Source organism: Macrobrachium nipponense, chromosome 1, assembly GCF_015104395.2.
Source record: "Macrobrachium nipponense isolate FS-2020 chromosome 1, ASM1510439v2, whole genome shotgun sequence".
In the NCBI taxonomy this organism is placed as follows: Eukaryota; Metazoa; Arthropoda; class Malacostraca; order Decapoda; family Palaemonidae; genus Macrobrachium; species Macrobrachium nipponense.
The window spans coordinates 192,755,913-192,776,557 of record NC_087200.1 but is presented as its reverse complement, the minus strand read 5'-3'; the positions used below and the strand labels follow the sequence as shown (position 1 = coordinate 192,776,557).

The 20,645-nt window shown below is 43.5% G+C and overlaps 1 protein-coding gene across 1 annotated transcript in view; it reads left to right on the top strand.

The window, feature by feature from the left end:
- LOC135219042 (U4/U6.U5 tri-snRNP-associated protein 1-like) overlaps nucleotides 1–20,095 on the top strand; it is a gene marked incomplete at its 5' end in the record, with an annotated part of 38,726 nt that extends 18,631 nt beyond the window's left edge. The window contains 4 exons of the mRNA XM_064255474.1: nucleotides 16,750–17,628; nucleotides 17,848–18,077; nucleotides 18,562–18,723; nucleotides 19,715–20,095. Coding sequence (XP_064111544.1) covers nucleotides 16,750–17,628; nucleotides 17,848–18,077; nucleotides 18,562–18,723; nucleotides 19,715–19,934 — 1,491 coding nt within the window. The remainder of the gene's footprint in view (nucleotides 1–16,749; nucleotides 17,629–17,847; nucleotides 18,078–18,561; nucleotides 18,724–19,714) is intronic.
- Nucleotides 20,096–20,645: the final 550 nt, after the last annotated feature.

Here is a 20,645-nt window from a genome sequence, read left to right as displayed (position 1 = left end):
CATTCTCCCTCAACAAAGTCCGCAGAAGATCTCCTTCTCTGGTCTCAAGATCAGGATATTTCCCTCGTTCCGAGGTTTTGTACAGGGGAAGTTAAATGTACTGGCGGACGAACTCAGTCCGAGTAAACCAAGTTCTTCCCACGGAGTGGACATTGCAAGACAAAATTTGTCAGGAACTGTGGAAACTTTGGGGAAGACCTTCGTGGATCTGTTTGCCACGTCGAGGAACAATCGACTTCCGATCTTTTGTTCCCCAGTTTCCAGATCCTCTTGCTTGGAAGACCGACGCAATGCTTCAGGATTGGGACGGGTCTAGACGTTTACGCCTTTACCCCCATTTGGAATGATCAGAGAGGTGTTGAACAAGTTCCTCTCACATCAAAATGTGTCAATGACATTGGTAGCACCATTCTGGCCCAGGAAAGAGTGGTTTCCAGACCTTCTCAAGTTGGTTATAGACCATCCCAGACTTCTTCCTCAGTATCCTCGGCTACTCAAACAGCCCCACTTCGACAGGTATCATCAGAATTTGTTCGCTCTGTCACTGACAGGGTTCAGACTGTCCGGAAACTCGTCAGAGCTAGGGTTTTCTCGTAGAGCGGCAGAGGCTATTGCTAACTGTCGAAGAAGCTCTTCTGCCAAGCTTTACCAATCGAAGTGGGGAGTCTTTAGGACGTGGTGCAGAAGACATAATTTCTCTGTCTTCTAAAACCTCTGTGACAGAAATAGCTGATTTTTTGCTGTACCTTAAAGAAGTTAAGAACTTGTCGGTATCAACAATTAAAGGGTACAGAGCTATGCTGTCCTCAGTGTTTAAGCATAGAGGGCTTGACATCTCCTCTAACCAGGATATTGGAGATTTAATTAAATCTTTTAATACAGTAAAAGTATCCAAGAAGGATAGTGTGGACTGGAACTTGGACGTAGTTTTAACTTTTCTGATGTCTTCACGATTCGAGCCACTTCGTGAAGCGTCTTTGAGAGATGTAACGAGGAAGGCACTTTTTCTCTTCGCTTTGGCTACAGAAGGAAGAGTGAGTGAGTTACAAGCCATCCACAAAGAGGTGGGGTTCAAAAATCGTAATGCCTCTAACCCATGGCCTAAATCTTTTGTACTGAAGGGATTATCTAATATAGTGGGTCCGATGGACGAAGAATATTTACTATGTCCTGTCAGAGCTCTGAAATGTTACCTGTCAAGGACACAATCTGTTAGAGGTAATTCCAACCGACTTTGGTGTTCGGTTAAGAATTCTGCAAAACCCCTCTCCAAGAACGCTATTTCGTTCTTTTTGAGAAGTCTGATACTGGAGTCACACTCTCAAGTCCAAGATCGAACTCTAAATGTGCTTAAGGTGAAAGCACATGAAATACGTGCAGTGGCCGACATCCTTAAGCTTCCAAGCACAATATTGTCGCTTTCTTTCCTCGATTCTTCAATCTACGTTTTGGAGATCGAGATCTGTGTTCGCCTCATTTTAACCTGAAGAATGTAGAGGCTACCTCTGATAGTTGTTGTAAATTGGGTCCTTTGTCAGTAGCGGGCATGGTGTTGGGAAAGGAAACATAGGGAAACTTTTATCCTCTACTGTCTCCTCGCCTTGTTATAGGTTGTTGAGTCGTGGGCAGACTGGAGGCTCATAGTACTTTGGAGAACCTCCAGATCTTATTTATTACTTTTGAGTATGTCATTATTTTTGGTATAGGTGATGGTCTGTTGTTTTTTTTTTTATCTGGTTTTTGAAGCCCAGGGCAAGGGCATTATCTGTTTTTTAATATTTTGTCAACCAACGGTCTTGTCCATGGTTACAAAATCCCACTAAGTAGGAACGACCCTGGCCTATACTGCCACGTCTCCTACGAGTGATGAGAGCGCCAACCAGAGGCAGTATTCTACTGCAGCTGCTCTCACAAGGTAGGGTAACTGCAACATTTGCTGTTTATGTGGTCTTACTGTCATTTTTATGTAGTCCATCTACCCTCCTTCCGGGTAGTTTGGTGGATTCTATGGATTCTATGTAACTGTTCGGTAAGTCACTTATGTGAAAATGATATTTTCATGATAAAATAAAGTTTCACATATACTTACCGAACAGTTACATAATCAAAGCCCACCCACCTCCCCACAGATGGACGTGGCGGCTAAACTAAAATTGACGGTAGAAGGCTAGCAGTACCCAGGGTTCCCGGATGTGGGCGGGTCTTGTATCACCTATACTTAAGATAGCAACGCCGCTGGCGCCAACAATTTGAATTTCGACTGCCGTAGGTAAGAAGCTATAAGCTATGTAACTGTTCGGTAAGTATATGTGAAACTTTATTTTATCATGAAAATATCATTTTCATATGAAAATTCTTCCCTTCGTCTTTCTCTGTATCCATTTCCTTCTCTCAACTCCAGAGAAGCTCGAGCTCAGGAAGCTGTCAAATATGTCAAGTATTGTGACAGGGGAGAGGAACAATACATACCACATAACGGTCACTGAATTTAATGGTTTTTATGCAGTTTCTCTCTCTCTCTTACTGAGATAATTTTTATGGTACATGTATGTCATGAGTTTATTATTTATATTTTCCAATACTAATACATACTATAATATGTATAATAATAATACTATAACTGTAATTATAAAATTCATATGTGAGTATTTTAAATACAATATTGTTTCGATACGTAATACAAACCATCGGTCCTTTAACAATAGGAAGTAGCTAGCGGCAGCTGGAACGGTCGTAAGCTTCGAACAAGGGGAGAACGGTAGTTAACTGCTTGTCCGGCGCGCGACTGGGAGGTAAACAAATCACTTTTGCTTTCGGCCGCGGGTGTGAAGGACGTGTTCGTCATCGCTCTCTGCCCGCTTCATCGTCGTATGCTTTGTTTATATTGTGTTTTCTACTAATGGTTTGTTTGACTTGAAAATGAAACTGTAAGTACACTGTTTTCATTTTCATTACTTAATTATGAACCAACATGGAGTTATCGCCGTAGATGCGGCGATTTCCTCTCTTTTCATGAATTGAACCCTTGAATTATGTCTCGGTGCCGAGGGCGGGCGCGCTCGCGCCGAGTCATGTATTTTGGGCGAAAGTGTGTAATTGAAAAATGTAAGTACTCTTTTCATTATATTTTTGCCCTGTGCGTTCGTTACCGAGAGTGTGATTGCGCTCGGCACGAGCCTTTTAATTTTGTATAATAGAATGCAATGAAAGTGGATTCGCAATTGCAATATTCTTTTCATTTTCATTTATTTATTTGCATGAAATTTAACTTGGATCAATTTTCGTTCTTACCCGGGAATTGATCCTTACGATTTTTTTATGTGAAAATGAATCGCAAGTGCAGTATTCTGTTTCATTTTCATATATATTTTATGATAGCATCATATTATTGGATCAAGTTTCCGTTCTTACCCGGGAATTGATCTTTTCCCCTTTAAGTTCTATGAAGTGAATCGCAAGGGCAGTATTCTGTTTCATTTTCATATTACTTTTCACTGCTGTGCGGGGGTAGGGGAAGCGAAGGTCTGCCAGGAAGTCGTCGGAAAGCTCTCCCGCGACTCCCTTGTATCCGATTCTTCGTCTTCCTTCCTGCCCCCCGCTCAGCTTCTTCGTTGTATTTTGTATTTGGGGTCTTCCTTGCGTTCGGGGTGGGGCATGTCTTCCCCCCGTGCGTGAGGGAACCCCTCTTACTAATCTATGTATGTTACCGCAGGTGCTACATCCGTGTGAGACGACCTTGGACAGGTATGGACCACCCGCGGAGGCAGGGCGTGCCTAGCATCCACGGGCTGCTGCAGCGTCTAGCGAGGTCTGGGGCGGTCTCCACTACTACCACGGCCGCTTATGCTGCTCCCCCCCCCTCCTGGTCTACACTCCCCATGCTGTGTCGATGACGCCGTCTGCCGCTACTAGGGCGCAGCCGTACCGAGGTGGGGTTTGCCGCCGCCGCCTGTTTTCTTCGTGTTGCCTGCCCCAGACTTCCGCTGTTCCAGCAGCTCGCCCCTGGACCGGCCGCCAGGACCCAGGTCCGCTGGCTGCCGATGATTCTACGAGGCGAGTCGCTGGGCCTGCCGTACCTGCCGCTGATGTGATTCCCGCTGTTGGCTTGGCTGTCCCCTTCTGGGTCTACCGCTGCCGCTGTTCCTGCCCGCTCCTGAGCTGGTTGCTGTTCCTGTCGCTCCTGGTTCCTGTGCCTGTCCATGCTGGTCCTGCCCACGGTGTGTCTTCCCCAGTCCCAGGTCCTTCCGGACCAGGTGCAGTCGGGCCGTGTTGCTTCGGCAATAGCCCCGGCTCCGGCCTGGATGGAGGACCTGACGACTGTCCTGCGTGAGCTGACGAGGAAGAGGAGAAGAGGAAGCTGTCATCTTCGTCTTCATCGTCTGCTGCTGCCTCTTCCCCTTCGACTTCTAAGGCCCATTAAGCCGAAGAAGAAGAAGGCTGCCTTCCCCCCTAAGAAGGTCTCCTTCGGGAAACTTTCTAAGGGCCCGTTCCCACCTCGGTGGGACGGGGGTGGGGTCCTTCTGCTGGTCCTCCTGCTCCTGCGGGAAGCGGGGCCCCGTCTTCCCTTTTTCCGTAAGGAAGAGATAGGACGGGGGACCAGAAGAGTATCGGTTAGCTCTGCTTACTTCCCTCGCCTGGTGTGCTATCGGCGATGGCCGCTACGCCAGGGTTTCCGGCCTCGGTCCTACCTCCGTTCGCGGCGAGATCCCGGAGTTTGTAACGTTCTCCCTCGGGAAGGGGGGACCCGTGCAGCCCCAAGTTTCGGCGCCAGAAGTTCGCTTCGGCCTCCCAGACGCGGCACGGAGCCAGAAGGCTGGTGAAGGAGACGGCTCGGGTGACCTTGCCAGGCCAGCTGGGCCGCTCTTGGCAGGCGAACCAGCTGGGTGGTAAACCCGGGTTTTCCCCCCTTAAGGAAGGCTCCCTTCCCTGGGAAGCCTTCTAAGGGGGCCCGTCTCGCTACCGGCGGGAAATTCGGGGGGAGCTCCTTTCTTGGTGGCCCTTCCTGGCTCCCCGGTCGGGGAATACAGGGGCCCGTCTTTTCTTTCTACCTAACCAAGGAGAAGAAGACGGGGGGACCAGAGGGAGTACCCAGCTTCCGGCCTGGCACTTCCTCGCCTGGTTTTCTATAGCGGTTCTGCCAGCGTAAACCAGGATTCCGCCTCCGGCTTCACTCAGTTAGCGAGAAAGTTACTTTGGAGTGGAACGGTCCTCCGCCTCCCCGCCAGGGAGGATCCGTCCAGCCAAAGTTACTTTTGCAACTCGAGCCTCAGCTCCGCCGCCAAGGACCGAAAGGAGCGGAGCAGAATACTTGGCGAGTGTCCGTGCCAGACGGACTCTCTCTAGGGCCCAGTGGACTCTTCTCCAGCAGACGACCCAGCTGGCCTGCTCGGGTTTTGACGGGTGGACGGTCCGCTGACCAAGCCACGGGTTGGGAGGCTAGGGAAGGGGTTCCCCCCCCGCGGTCGTCTGGTAAAACCCAGCCCACGGCTTTGGTACCAGCGGCTCGGGACGCGCCGGAGGGAGGACCGGCTCGCCGGTCCCCTCACCTCGGACCATACGAGCCTAAGCAGGTCACCCTGAACCCGCCTGACCCATCCCGGGGAATCCGGGAACCGGGCGGGACGGGTAAACCAGACAACAGCTCGCCTGAACCGCTAGAGATCCAGCGTCGACGTTCTCCGTCCGAGCCTTCTCGGCCCGCCCCAGGCGAGCGGGCAAGGCTAGGGCCTGCGTGCTTCGATCGGCCACGCTTGCCGGGTGGAACGACTCAGCAGCAGCCCTCCAAGCACGCTGGTTCCTGCCAGCGGGAGCTAGGGGGGGGTTGAGCGTCCAGGTTCTGGCCCATCTCCTGTACCTTCCAAGGCCCCCCCCTCCTCCGGGCTACACCGGGGAAGGAGGGCCGGGGTGGTAACCTTATGACGGTTGGATCGCGGGAGAGGTGCGGCCGCTCGCGATCCCGCTATGGACGCCGTATGGGACTAGGCACGGTTTCTAGGACCGACCAGGACAATACCGCGCAAGTAAGCTGGAGGCGGACCGGTCAGGGGTTCTGCCGCTTGTTCCTCCTTCTTCTGAAAGGAGGAGTATCATCGGGAATCTGTTTCTTGTTGGAGGGAAGGGACTGGACGGTCCTACTCCGCAAGACCCCACGGTTTTACTCCCGGAGATAACAGAGGAACAGTTTGCAGAAGTCATTAAGCTGATTCGTTCAGCATAAATGACCTTGCGGAAGGAATTTGCCCTTGCCCCCCTGCCCGCTCGCACCAGCCAGCAGGCCCCCAACGATCTTTCTGCTCGGAGTCGTTTTTGGGGCCGAGAGGGACAATCCAACCAACCCGAAGGTGGGTCCTGCCGCGATCGGGGGGGGGGGGGGGGGGGAAACCTTGCCCAATTTCTGGTCTCGAAAACCACCAGAGGTCTCTCGTCTCCGGACAAGAAAAAGGCTCTCTCAGTTCCTGGGCCGGTTTCGATTCAAGCTACTTCCACCTTCCTCTACTGGCGACAGCGGCGGTTTCTACGTGTCCTTCGGACCCACCCGTATTTAAATACTTACTCCTTCGGTCCTCCTGAAGAAGGTTTCGAACCTCGGACGAGGACTTGGGAATGGAGTCTGGGAAAGGACGGGTATCGGCTCTTCTCCTGTTCCAGGTGTCAGATCAGCCCCACCCAGACGACGGTTCACAGTGGCGGCAGGGACCCTTAACCATACCAGTGAGAGTTCGTAAACCCTCCGCGGAAAACCGTTTTCCCTTCCTGACGATACGTTTTTTCCCAGACTCTGAAAGGGAGGCCATTCGCCGCAAGGCAGATGGCTGTTCCATACCCTACTTCTCCAACTTGCTAGTTTCCACTGGGAAATGGCCGAGAGCGAGTATCCCAATTCCTTTTCCCCCTCCCCCCATTTCTCTCTCTCCTTACTGGTTACGAGGGAAACGGGGGGATGATCCATACCAAGAAGCTTTCTCTTGTAGGTATTCCCCACGTTCGGGACTGCCGCTAACAACCGGGGGGCCCGGCCTTCGGGGGTACCTACCTGACGTAAAGCCCCGGTCGTTGAGGAGGGAATCCCTGCCCCCATTCTCGTATTTCTTAAACGGGAAATTCGAAGGTAGGACCACCATCCGATATATCGTTTTGACGAATTTCGGTGGGGGTTTTTCGCAGACTTGCTTAGAATTCTATCTAAAACGGAATTTTCTAACGCAATTCAGTGTTTTCGAGTTTTTAAACGATCTCCTCCAAACAGTTACGCGAGGAACCCCACGGTCCCAAAGTGAGCCGAGGACCGAGGAAATCCCCCGATATACAAACCGATAACGGGAAAACCATCGGGCCTATGCCTCGAATTTTCCTGGAATTTTCTTAGGCATTGGGTGAAGAAGACCTGCTTGCTGAAGAAAACTATCTCACAGTAGGCCGAAACCCAACCTGGACTAGAGGAAAAGATTCGGACTGGGAAATGGGAATTCCAGTTGGGCCTTGAACTATCCGTCTTAGTATTCGTTTTTCACCACATTGAAGGGCTTATTCCATTCGAGGAAGGGACTTTACCTCCCTTCACTCCTCTTTGATAGAGAATCGAAGGTGGTCCGATCCCTCCAATCCTTATTTTTGTTTTGTTTCTTGAAGGACAAGAATTTGGTTAGGCTTGGTGATCGTTGTTCAGGAATCCTACAAATTACTACTACGTATAGTGAACCTCGCGACATGATTCTACTAAAGTCAGTTTGAATTGTCTTGAGGGGTAGGCCCCGCATATCCCTAGTTAATCTACGGAATTGCGACTTTAATAAGAGAAGTATTACTAATTGAAACTTGCAACTCGGGGTTGGCCTGCAAACCTCCCAGGAGGAGGGTTTTTCAGTTTGTTCAAATTTATTTATATACTTATGGGTTTTTGTCCACGGACAAAAAACACCATTTCCAACTTTTATATTTACCGAAATTCGTTTTTCGCCTAAATATAATTGCTTCGGAGCCATAATCTTTATGCTTCGGTAGTTTCTAGGCCGAACGTCATTCCCTCGTGGGGAAATAATGGATTACCTGGCCAAACTCAGGCTGGACCGAGTCCAGCGAGGAGCCTCAGGTCAACTACTGTGTATTGAACGCTGATAAGCAGCTCAGTGATCAGCTTGGGCCTCCGATATGCCACTGGTCCATGTATTCTCTCTCCTTTGCCCTGCCTTTGATTGACTACCGAAACCGATCTTCTATGCCCAACAATCATGGACTTAGGGTCCCTCTGATTGAACGGGGATTCTCCGCAATAATGAACGGACCCATCTACTGCTGTGGACGGCTTAGATTTCCATAGCCTTCGACATTGCGGAAGAATTTTCAACCAGAGAATATCTCCTTTGGACTCTTTCGATCTTTCTGTTTTACCGGGCAGCGGTAACAGGAAGTCCTGTACAAGTCTCCCTCTCCGCTGCATCGCACTGCGATAAATGCGAATGATTTTTGGGCAAAGACATCTGAAGTTTGTTCTTCAAAATATCTCTTATTCGTAGGTGTACAATTGTTCATTTGTTCAACCGAATTACGAGATTGTGTCAGAATACATCGCCTACTCTCCGACCTGACAGAAAACTCTTTACTTCTTTTCCAAAATGTTCAGGCCCTCATGAGAAATGCAGTTTTTCTTCAGGCGGCTTTCCCCTGGTGTTTTTCATTAACTGAAGAAACGCCCCGCTTTTCATTGGCAACTACGGGACCTTATTCTCACAGGTACAGCAATGAATAGCGGTTAAGCGTTTTTTTCAGTCATTTGTTAAGCCACAGGTTAATGAATCTTGAGAATCCTTCCTCTCCAGATTCCATCTGTTGGAAGACCGTAGGTTGCATTCAATAATCTACCTTCGTCTTTCAACGGTTACATAGTGTTTGTTTCCTCCTTAGCTGAAGATTCCAAAACAACCATGGAGATTGTTTTTACCCTTCAGGGGGGACCTCGGTCGCTCTAGAAGGCAATTGACCTTTCGCCTGTTTGGGCGGGCACATGCCTTAAAAAGGGGAAGAATTCCATCACCGCTCGAGTGTCCGGCATTGGTGACAAAACAAATACGTATTTGGTTTGGTCTCTCGGTCATAAAAAAAACCCTTAAAGGCGAAGGTCCCACGTGACTTTACCTCCGGATGCTTTTTGGACAACTTGCCGTCCTACTGGAACGCAGTCCAGGTCCGGCAGCTGTTCCCCAGAAGCGGCCCCGAGTTCAAGTTACGAAACCTACGCTGTTGACTTAGTTCGGTTGTTATCAGAGCAATCATTTACTTTTCGTTTGTAAATAGCTTGGTCCACAGTACCCACATACCATTGACACCCCCAACCAATGGGAGGGTGTCGGTGTCCTATCCACTTTACCGGATAAAACTTCGCTGCATTGGGATAGGAGGATGCGAGAGACTTCGTGGCAAACGGACAGGACCAGTTATGGGTTGTACCCTGGGGACATCACCGAAGTAGAGAAGTAGGGATAGGTCCATGCGGGACCTATTTCCCATTTTCTTTTCCTCTGAGGGAAACTGCCATGAACTTTCCTCCTGCGAAGTCAAGCATCCAGGGGATGGGGGATCCGTGGAACCGCTCGGAATTTTTTCGTACCGAAACTTCGTAGCGAAGGACTCCAGAAAACCCTTTCGGTCCCTGACTATTGGTTTCCGAGTCGTTTCCAACAAATTAACCTCCCTAAATGGACCCTTCCCCACCCGCCTTCGATGCGAAAGGAGATGCCTGCCCTTGTCCCGCAAGAACTTTCTCCGTTGGCGCAAGGTACTGAAGGCAGGGGTCTGGTCCAACCAAGACCACATGCCCTTTCCTTCTACCTTCGGTGATATTGGCCAACAGGGGTCCCTTGGATCTTTTTCCATTGGGGGGCACCCGTGGGTAGGCCTGCATCAACCACGTTGGTGGTAGCGGCAAACCCAGAAGTCCCGCAGGGCTGAACAGCATCGAGTCCTTGGTGTGAACCCATAAGAATGGGATGAGGGTGAAATGAGAGTTGTGGACTGGCTCCTCTTCCCATCTTTTTTCTTTCCCCTTCTACCTTGTGGTTAGAGGGAACCACGGTCCGTCACCCTGCTGGATAAGGACAAATGTGGATGCAGGTGGAAGCCTACCTCAAAGAGCCCCATACCCATACTCATCCCTTTCCACTAGGGATAGGAGCGTATATCCCCACCCTTCCTTCCCCAACAAGGGGGGAGGAAAGTGGATGCCAGGCTTGGAGTACAAACCCATACTTTTATGTTTGCCATCTTTTTGTTCCAAACACGGAACAAGTTTCTTTGGCTTGCTGGTAACGAAGAAGCTACGCCCTTGCCCTCCTCTCTTTAGTACTCGGCCCAGAGGTCTGACCATTGATCCTGCGGGGGTTGCACAAACCCCCGATCAAATCGGAAACCAGAGGCTTGGATCCCTGCCCTCGCTCGTTTTACGGACCAGGGGATGGCATTCCAGGGATGGACGAAAAAACACCAGTCCCCCCCCCCCATGATTCAATCAAAAACGACCTCAGATTTCCTTCCCAACCAAGAAGTGAGTACTTCCTATTGTTAAAGGGAACCGAATGGTTTTTGTATTTACGTATCGGAACAAATGAACAATTTGTCGAAAAAATTGCATTTTTTCCTAACTATAAAAACCAAACCTGAAGGTCCTTTTACATATAGTCCCTTCCTCATGCCACCCCTCACTCTGGCGTATTTTTTGCATGGGCCAAAAGCAAAGTGATTTGTTTGCCTACCTCCCAGTGTCCCCGGACAAAGCAGTTTAACTACCGTTCCTCCCCCTTGTTCGAAGCTTACGACCGTTCCCAGCTGCCGCTAGCTACTTCCTATTGTTGAAAGGACCTCAGGTTTGTATAGTTAGGAAAAAATGCAATTTTCCGGACAAAAGTTGTCAAAGATCTTTTCCAGTTTCACTCTTGAATCTGTAAGGACAATATCTCTCTCTCTTCTCTCTCTCCTCTCTCCCCTCTCTCTCTCCATATCCCTCTCTTCCTCTCTCTCTCCATCCGTCTTCTCTCTTCGTCGGCTCTTCTCCCCTCTCTCTTCTTTGTTACCATAAGTGGTAAACTCTCTCTCTCTTGGCCTGCAAGTGTTTGAAGTACGTATGTAATTGTACACATATAACCTTTAAGGGCACTAATGTTTATAAATGTATTCTTGAAATTAAGTAAGTAACTTACTTCTCTAAGATTTTATTAGAGTAATATTGATAAACAATATAAGGTAAATTTGATGTAGGATGTTTACCATAAGGTCTACATTTTGGTGATTTCTTTTATTTCCTTTCCTTCTTTTATCTCTCTCTTTCTCAGCAAAAGAAAAATTTGATAAGGAACAGGGGACCAAATAAGATACTTGTTCAGCCACTCTCTTTCTGCTCTTCTCCTGGAAAAGAATTATTACAGTAGTACCCTCAAGATACGAAAGGGCTCAACTTACAAAAAACTCGAGATACAAAAACAGCCAATAGTAAAAAATTTTAACGGCTCTAACATATGAAACGTTTTTCAACGATTACGAAAGGTTTTCTGAAAGTCCGAGATTCGCCCGAACCACCTCCGATAACAAATTTTTGAAAAACGTCGCGCGCCGCCAAACTGAGTAATACTCCGCCACCGTCCTCCTGCTCTCCCCATTGGTTACCTGATGCTAGTCCACCGCCATGAAGGATCCATTCTCTCCTATTGGGACAGACATTTCCCTCCCAATCATTGCATTCTATGTACGTAATTAACGTGGTGGTGTGCCTACCTCGTCCCCACTTCGTAACCAGCCATCGTTATCATTACCGGCACGTGGGGTTTTATTTGTTTCGGTTCTAACCGGAATTTGTTTTAGTAACGTTAAATTCGTTTAGTTGAGTTTTTCGTTGCAGTAATACGTACTTTCCATCGTGTTGGTTGTGAAAAAAACCTTTATTGTACTTTATACGTAATTACGTACAAGATTAACGTAGTCCCATGGGTCCCCCAAGAAAGTTGAAACAATTCACGGAAAAGGAAGTTGAATGCTCTCTTTGGGAGGACAAAAAGGATTGGAGATCATCAAGAAGTATGAAGCTGGTATGCGATTGAGTGTAATCGCCAAGGAATATGGCCAAAATCCATCGACAATAGGCACCATCCTTAAACAGAAGGATGCCATCAAAGCAGCTACGCCATCCAAGGGCATCACTATTTTGTCCAGCAAGAGGACCCACATGCACGACGAGATGGAACGGCTGCTTCTTGTCTGGATAAAAGACAAAGAAATCGCTAGTGATACAGTAACGGAGACGGCAATCTCCCACAAGGCCAGCGCTATTTTCAGTGATTTGATTGCGTAGGCAGAAGACGACGGAGGGGAAGGGACATCAACGCAAACCCCTGTGTTCAAGGCTTCGCATGGCTGGTTCGAGAAATTTCGTAAATGAACTGGCATCCATTCGGTGGTGCGGCATGGGGAGGCTGCCAGCTCGGACACGAAAGCGGCCGAAGCATTTAGAAAGACTTTCGACGAGATGATGACCAAGGAAGGCTACAGTTCTCAGCAAGTTTTCAACTGTGATGAGACTGGCCTTTTTTTGGAAAAAAATGCCTCATCAGACGTACATCACGGAGGAAGAGAAGAAGTTACCCGGGCATAAGCCTATGAAAGACAGGCTTATGCTCGCACTTTGTTCGAACGCCAGTGGGGATTGCAGGTGAAAGCCCTACTGGTGTATCATTCCGAGACTACGCTCGAGCCTTCAAAGGCCCACAAAGTGATTAAGGAGAAGCTTCCAGTGATGTGGAGGGCTAATGCAAAAGCCTGGGTAACGAGGCTTTTGTTCACCGAGTGGGTAAATCTGTGTTTCGGCCCAACAGTGAAGAAATTTTTGGAAGAGAAGCGCTTCCCCCTGAAATGTCTGCTGGTGTTGGACAATGCCCCTCCCCACCCTCCTGGCCTCGAGGAAGATATCCTAGCGGAGTATTCCTTCGTCAAGATTCTTTTTCTTCCCCCCAACATCACCCCTCTCCTCCAGCCCATGGACCAGCAAGTGATAGCGAACTTTAAGAAGCTGTACACGAAACATCTTTTCAAGAGATGTTTCGACATCACTGATACCACAAACCTCACCTTGCGTTCAATTTTTGGAAGGAGCATTTCGAACATCGTCATTTGCATCCAACTCACTCGACCAGCTTGGCAGGAGGTTTTTCAAGGCGAACCTTGAATTCCTCATGGAGGAAACTCTGGCCTGATGCCTTTTCCACCCGAGACTTCGAGGGATTCGACGTGGGCGAAGCTGGTGCTGCAGAGTCAGAAACAATTGACGATCCCGAAACTGTTTCCCAACCAGATCTTGACGAGATCGTTGCACTCGGCAAGTCCATGGGGCTGGTCGTCGACGAGGACAACATCAACGACCTTCTCGAGGAGCACCAAGAGGAGCTTACAACGGATGACCTGAAGGAGTTGGAGGCCATGTAACATAACGTCGTTCAAGAGGAGTTCTCTAGCAGTGGCGAGGAAGAGGAGGAGGACCTTATGACAACGGCAGAAATTAAGGATGCTCTAGCCGCTTTTCATAAAGTGCAATCGTTTATAGAAAAAAGACACCCCAGAAAGGCTCACACAGGTCGTATGCTTGCGCAGTTCGATGACGTTTGCCTGAGTCGTTTCAGGAACATTGTGAAAAGTAGGCAGAAGCAATCTTCCTTGGATCGTTATTTTTTAAAGAGGCCTTAGTTTAGCCTTACAGGAGTAAGCAAAAAGGAAGAACCAAGTGATAAAAAACAGAAAGTTGAAAGCAAAAAGGAAGAACCAAGTGATGAAAAACAGAAAGTTGAAAGCAAAAAGGAAGAACCAAGTGATAAACAGAAAGTTGAAAGTGGTGATGAAATTGAAATTCTGTAAAAAAAAAAAAAAAAAAAAAAAAGAAAAAAAAGAAAAAAAAAAAAAAACTACATAAAAGTAAAAAAAAAGTAAAAAAAAAGTTAAAAATCAAATTTTTTTTTTTTATTTTAGTTTTTTGTAAAGTTAAGTGTTACAGTTTTGTTAATGTGTGTCATAAATTTGAGTTTATGTATGTTTTCCTTATATTTTTTTATGTGTGTTTGTAAAGTTAAGTGTACGTACGTACGTATCTGCCGTTTGTCCTCCTCCTCCTCTGCCACCACTTTCGGAGATAGCCTCACTCGAAAGGTAAGTTTCCACATTTTACGTACAGTATTTCTTGTATACCATGTACACTAATACACTTTATTTACAGGTTAATTTGCATTTCGTTTTTAAGTTAGGTATTGAATGGTCCAAATTGTTGTAGTATTTCATTGTTTATAGGTCAATTTAGCTTTTATTATAAAATTTACTGGGATGTTTTTGTAGGGCTTGGAACGGATTAGCCATTTTACATGTAAAATGTGGTCCAATATACGAAAACCTCATGATACGAAGGGCGCCTCGGAACGGATTAATTTCATATCTTGAGGTACTACTGAATTGTAAAATTTATTGGGAGGCGGAAAGGGAAGTGTTTGCCTTATAGAAGGTTCAATTTTCAAGCTTTTTGATATTGTAAGGAGTTTTATTCTCTCTCTCTCACTCTCTCTGTTATTGGCTGTTTATATATTTTTAATGGTAAAATGTTTCAGATGACTTCGAAATGATATTACGTAATAATACCAATTCAATGGTATATTTGATGTAGGATGATACTTTAAGTATACATTTGGTACTTGTACTTTCAAGGTAGGCAGATGTAAGCATTTTTAGAGGGGAGTTCTAACTATTCGTGTGGGTGTCTGGTACCCGTCCCCTGTGAATACGGGGGAACACTGTGTATGTATATATATGTGTGTATATTATATATATTAATATTATAATATATATTATAATATTATAATAATATTATATGTATTTAAGTAAGTTATATATATATATATATATGATAGTGATATATATATACTGAGAGAAAAGAGATGAGAATAGAGAATAAGAGATAGATTAGACGAGAAGGAGAGAAGTGAGAGAGAGGAGGAATCCAAGAAATTATATTATTTGGTACAATTACTATCTCTAAGATAGGGTGAGGAAATATGTGTAGTCATAATAAAAAAAAAATACTGAACTGATGGCACCCTTGCAAACAATCTAAGGACAAAAATTTTATCATGTTACTCAAATATGACAAATTTTCTAAGACAATTTGTATTTTTAATATGTGAACAGTTTTTGTGTATTTCATCCTTTAATTTGAAATAGGTAGGGTTTCCTTTACCCTTGTCCTGCTATGGGTATTCATTTCTGCTGTCTCTGTGAAAAATTTGTACAAAAAGGCAAAAATATCTATATTATAAAAGCAGGAAATATTGAAAAGACTTTATTATGAAGCAACCAATATTGTCATAATAGCAGGAGAAATGGCCCATGTGTATTTAATTGACAAATTTTAGAAGGAATACATATAGATAAAATACTGGCTGTAATGTACATTTGGGTCATGGCCTTAGATATATTAATCATTAACAGACATACCTTCAGGGCAAATCTGTAGCTGATGCTTTTGGTGATGATAATGATATACTATTGATGAGTGCATGAACATTCCTTAGGGTTAGAATTTTTATCTTAATTTAGGATATATTCAATTTTATATTTCTTGAAGGTTGTATCTTTCTTCCTTTAAACATTCTCATCATATCATTGTAATTTTAAACTTTCACATTCAGGAGCACCCATCTTCTATCTTAATTGATATAGTAATCATTATGGTGCTAAATAGTCCTCTTGAACCTGTTGCCTGGCCCCTGGCTCTTAAGTACCATACATCCATCCATCCATAAGTGTTTCTATCCTCTTCCTCTCTTCAGTTGTGCTCTGAACATTTTTCTATCACCTTTTATCTCTATATATGCATACCTTCCTATACTATATCACGATATTCTGTTTTATTTATCAAAACGCTATTGTGTATCTGTATTTTTCTGTTTCTTTCAGTTTTCAACCTGAAAATCATTTAATTTTTACTGAAACTTTTATCTTACTCCTTCCTGGCTCCATTTCTCAGTTTATATGTTTATACTGTTAGTTAACTGTCTGTCATTTCATTTTCATTCTCTTCTCCACCATCAACTCTGTGTTGCCACTTCACTTCTCAGGCAGAAATCCAATTATGCTCCTGTGTTGTTACTCTGTACAGTGCTATTTGCGCATACTCATTATAAATTATAAGACTAGGAGAGAAGTAATATGGTCCTACAAACATCTTCATAGCACTGTTTGATCTAGTACATGTATTTTCCCCCAATTGGGTATCTTGTGAATGGGGGGGACACTTCTGTTACTGCATCTAATAACCTCCCCCAAAAGTGATAACAACCTTTCCCAAAGCCTATGTGTCTTTTATCGTTGTTTCTCCATTTATATTATGTATTATAGAGAACCCCGGCATCACTTTCTTTCCTATAATGACGTACTAGTTCCATTACCTTGTCATTTACTTGCCAATTCTGATATTTTCTTTTTTTTAGCCCAATTCCATCCTCTTTTTCTTCCAAATAGCCAATTTGGTATTTCTTGCTAATTGCGGCTTTTAATTGTTTTTGGTCATCAGTTGAATCTATCAGAGTTAGGCTTGTAAATCGAGTTTATATGTCAGATAGTATCATTGTAAAAAATATGGCCCTTTGTTGTGTATTTCCTTTAATTTCTAAAAAAATTATTTTGAAAAAACCTATTGAGTTTTCCTAATAATTTTTAATATCTGTTTATCTGCAGAATCTTAAAAGGCGACGAATGAAACTTGATGAAGTTGAGTATGAAGCACCAGAAATGGATGAATATGGGAATTTTGTACAGAATAATTTGCTTACAAAATATGATGAAGAAATTTTGGGAGAGAAAAAGCAGAGCTTCCGACTTGGTTTAGGTGGTGAAGCATTTGCATCAAATGAGGACAGTGGATTTGCAGCAGTTCCAGATAGTGTAAGGAAGATGTCAAAATTAAGAAAACTGCAGTCCTTGGAGGCTCCTCAAAGCCAGCTGGGCATCGGAATATCTCACTCCAACAGAAATGGTTTAGTTTCAGGAAGGTTAAGAAACCTAAGAAAAAAGAAGAAGAAAAAACTCCAGGTGGATGATTTGGAACCCCTTGAAGATGAATCTCTTGTTCACTTGGGTTCTCATGGAGCTAGAGAAGCTCGTATAGACAGTTTAATGGTTGAAAATGATGCTGTGCAACAATCAAGTAGTGAGGCACCTCAGGGTGCTCCTCGCATACACTCACTAAAGGAGATGTTGGAAGAAGAGGAAGAGGAAGATTTTCAAGTTAAAATGGAAGTTGATGGTCCCACTGAGGATGCAGAAAGTGAACAGGATGATATAGAATTACAAGAGGCATTATCAAGATCACGCAGGGCAAAAAATTCTGCACATTCATTACAGCCAAGTAGTGAAAAAATACTAGATATGCTCAAAGGTAAAAGAGTTGAAGTAGAAGATGAGGAAGAACCAATGGATGAAAGTTCTGGAGCCCTTTTGATGACGCTAAACACAACTGATGAGTTTTGTCGCACTCTAGGAGACATACCAACTTATGGCCTTTCTGGAAATCGTGCTGAAGAGGATCAGACTATGCTGCAGCTGCAGCAACCTAAGGTATACTTAATGTCTGTCTTACTTGAAATTCTAAGTAAATTTTGCAATTATATGTGACTTAATAAGCATGAAAAGAATTGGATGTTGTGTTATATGGGGACCAATAATTGAATTGTAACATTGTCTTTTCAAGTTTTCCCTTGCAGTGTGGATCAGTGTTGTGACCTTTGGAGGTATGTAAAGAATATCATTTTATCACATTGACTTTTTTCTTAAAAGGAAAAGGAACAGCAAGAGCGAAGAGGAGCCTGGGAAGAAGTTGGCATTGATGATACACGTGTGGAAATCAGTGACAACATGACAACCCCAATATTGGAGGAAGAACCTGATGCTAGCAAAGGTGTTGCAAATGCCCTTAAGTTAGCCCTGAAAAAGGGTTATCTTGAAAAGAATAATATTACTAAATCTGCCAATGCAGCATTGCAACACCTAAGAGCTATTCATTACAGGTAATTGAAAGTGTTTATTTGTTTAGCTTTTAATTACATGTAACTGTGGGAACTAAAGATTTTATATTAGCAAACAGATACAGTAGTATTAAAATAGACACTACTGTCACTGATACAGTAGTATTAAAATAGACACTACTGTCACTGATATTTCAAGTAATTTCATTTTCATGTTTTAATGGCTTTATTGCTCATTTCTTGTAATGGATGTATTGAGGCAATTAAAATAACTGAATTTTACCTTTTATTTTTCTTTGTTTTAATAAGGCCTCTTTTTATTAGTCAAATAAAGGCATTTTATTATCATCTGATACTCAACACATGTAAGCTTGCTTAACCTTATTTACAGAAGTTTATTGAAAGTTACTGTTTTGGGAAGCCTTAGGCCTATATACAGTAAGTTTGTTGAAAGACTTACTAGTGTGTACCCCAGTTTAAAAAACTTGACACTTGAATAATCAGGAATTTTAACCAATATTTTCAGTATTGAAGATAAGGCAGTGGATGATGAACGTGGTAGAGGCAGAGGAGAACGTTACATGGGACCTGTCACTGAATTTAAAGACAAAGATGGATATAAACCGGATGTGAAACTGGAATATGTCGATGACGAAGGACGCAAATTAAATGCAAAAGAGGCTTTCAGGTAATGTTAATCTGATACACTATTTAAGTCTTTTTATGAATTGCAGTCTATTACTTCACAGGTACCTTTAGTAGGAAGTGAAGGTGAAGCGAGTAAGCACTTGATCACCAGTCAGCAATTAGCTGTAATTAGGGAGCAAATGAGCCCTCCTCTTTCTAGGTGGTGACTCCATCTGTTACAGTCGTTTTCTCGTTTCTCTAGTCATTCAAGTTGAGAATGTCTCTTGTGGTCTACTGAGAGATTCCTTTTGTCATTTGCCATATTTTTAATCATTTATAAGCCCAACATTACTGTTCAGTTTTTCCATTTAACATATATAATGTAAACTTTGGTTAGGTACTTTACTATATTTTCTGCAGTGGCAGAAAATATAAGTGAATTTTGGATACAATACAGAATTCAAGTGGAGAATCATAAAAAAAAATAGTATATTGTATTTTCTGTGACATTTACAAGGTATACTTCTTTCACTCAAGATTTTAAGGGCATGATTTGGATCACAGCACAATGGTGATTTTCTCGGTTTGCCTTAGATCACACCCTTATGGTGATCTTCTCTCATGTTCCCTTATATATTTGTGACTTTGCAAAGTTAATTTCTTTCTGTAATGACCCTTTGCTTCTATGTTTGTATATTGGTACTGCCGCCTAGTTAAATTCTTTTTACAAAACTCGTGAACTTAGATAATCCAACATTGGAGTGTAAAAGATTGATTGCTTGATTTCATAGTATGGTAACAACTTAATATTCATTTATAAATTCAGCAGACAGAATTGAGCAACATGAATATTATAATGCACATCAGTGAGATTCATCTTGTGTTTATATATGATATACTTCTCAAACAGTTTTGTCTCTTATTGTAGAAATTAGTCTAAAATGGTATTTTCTGAGTGTCAACTCCTCCTCAAAGATTTTAAATCTTAGTTGCATGGATGAAATAAACAATACCATAACATACTAGTTATAATATTTCTTGTACTATTACAGGTATTTGTCTCACAAGTTTCATGGTAAAGGCTCTGGTAAAAATAAGACAGAGAAGAGGATGAAGAAATATAATGAAGAGTTGTTGATGAAACACATGAGCTCATCTGACACTCCTCTGCAGACACTGGAACGCCAGAGAGAAAAACAAAAGCAGTTGGGAGCAGCATATCTTATACTGTCAGGAAGCAAGACTCAAGAATCTATGGATGTGAAGAAGTAGCATAAACTTAAGCAGTTTTACAGAATTTATTGTAAATTTATGACAATTCTGACAGATTTTGTAGTATACAAGTTTCCTTGGAATGCTTTAAGTATACTGATATATCTTGTTTTCTTTTAGCCCTGAAGGAATTAGTGTAGTAAATATAATTTAAAAAGGTCTTTATTGCCTGTTTATTAACCCTTAGGAGCCTGGGTAAAAAATCAATATGCAGCATCCCAGGCTGAGTATACATTGAGGTCGGTCAGTTCAAGAAAAAACACATTAATGGAAAGAGGAAGATATGCAAATGCATGTTGAAAATTCTAATAAATAATTTTGTTATATTTTGTAAAATTATAATTACAGCTTAAATATCAAAACAGATAAGAACTAAAATCAGTAACAAATTCTGAGCCTATTTGTTCTGAAATATTTATATAAATCTGAGATTGAAGATGCAGTAACTGTTTTGGATTACACGTGTCTTTTCTAATATTTCTTTGCAGTTTTATTTGCAAAATTACAATTTTAAATGACATACTATCATAAAAGATAAGAACTAAAACCAACAGCAATTCCTGGCTATATTTATGAGCAATCATAAAAGATAAGAACTAAAACCAACAGCAATTCCTGGCTATATTTATGAGCAAATATATAAAACATCATGTACAAGTCAAGTACATAACTAACTCTGTCATGAGGCACCCACTTTATCTGAACCAGTCT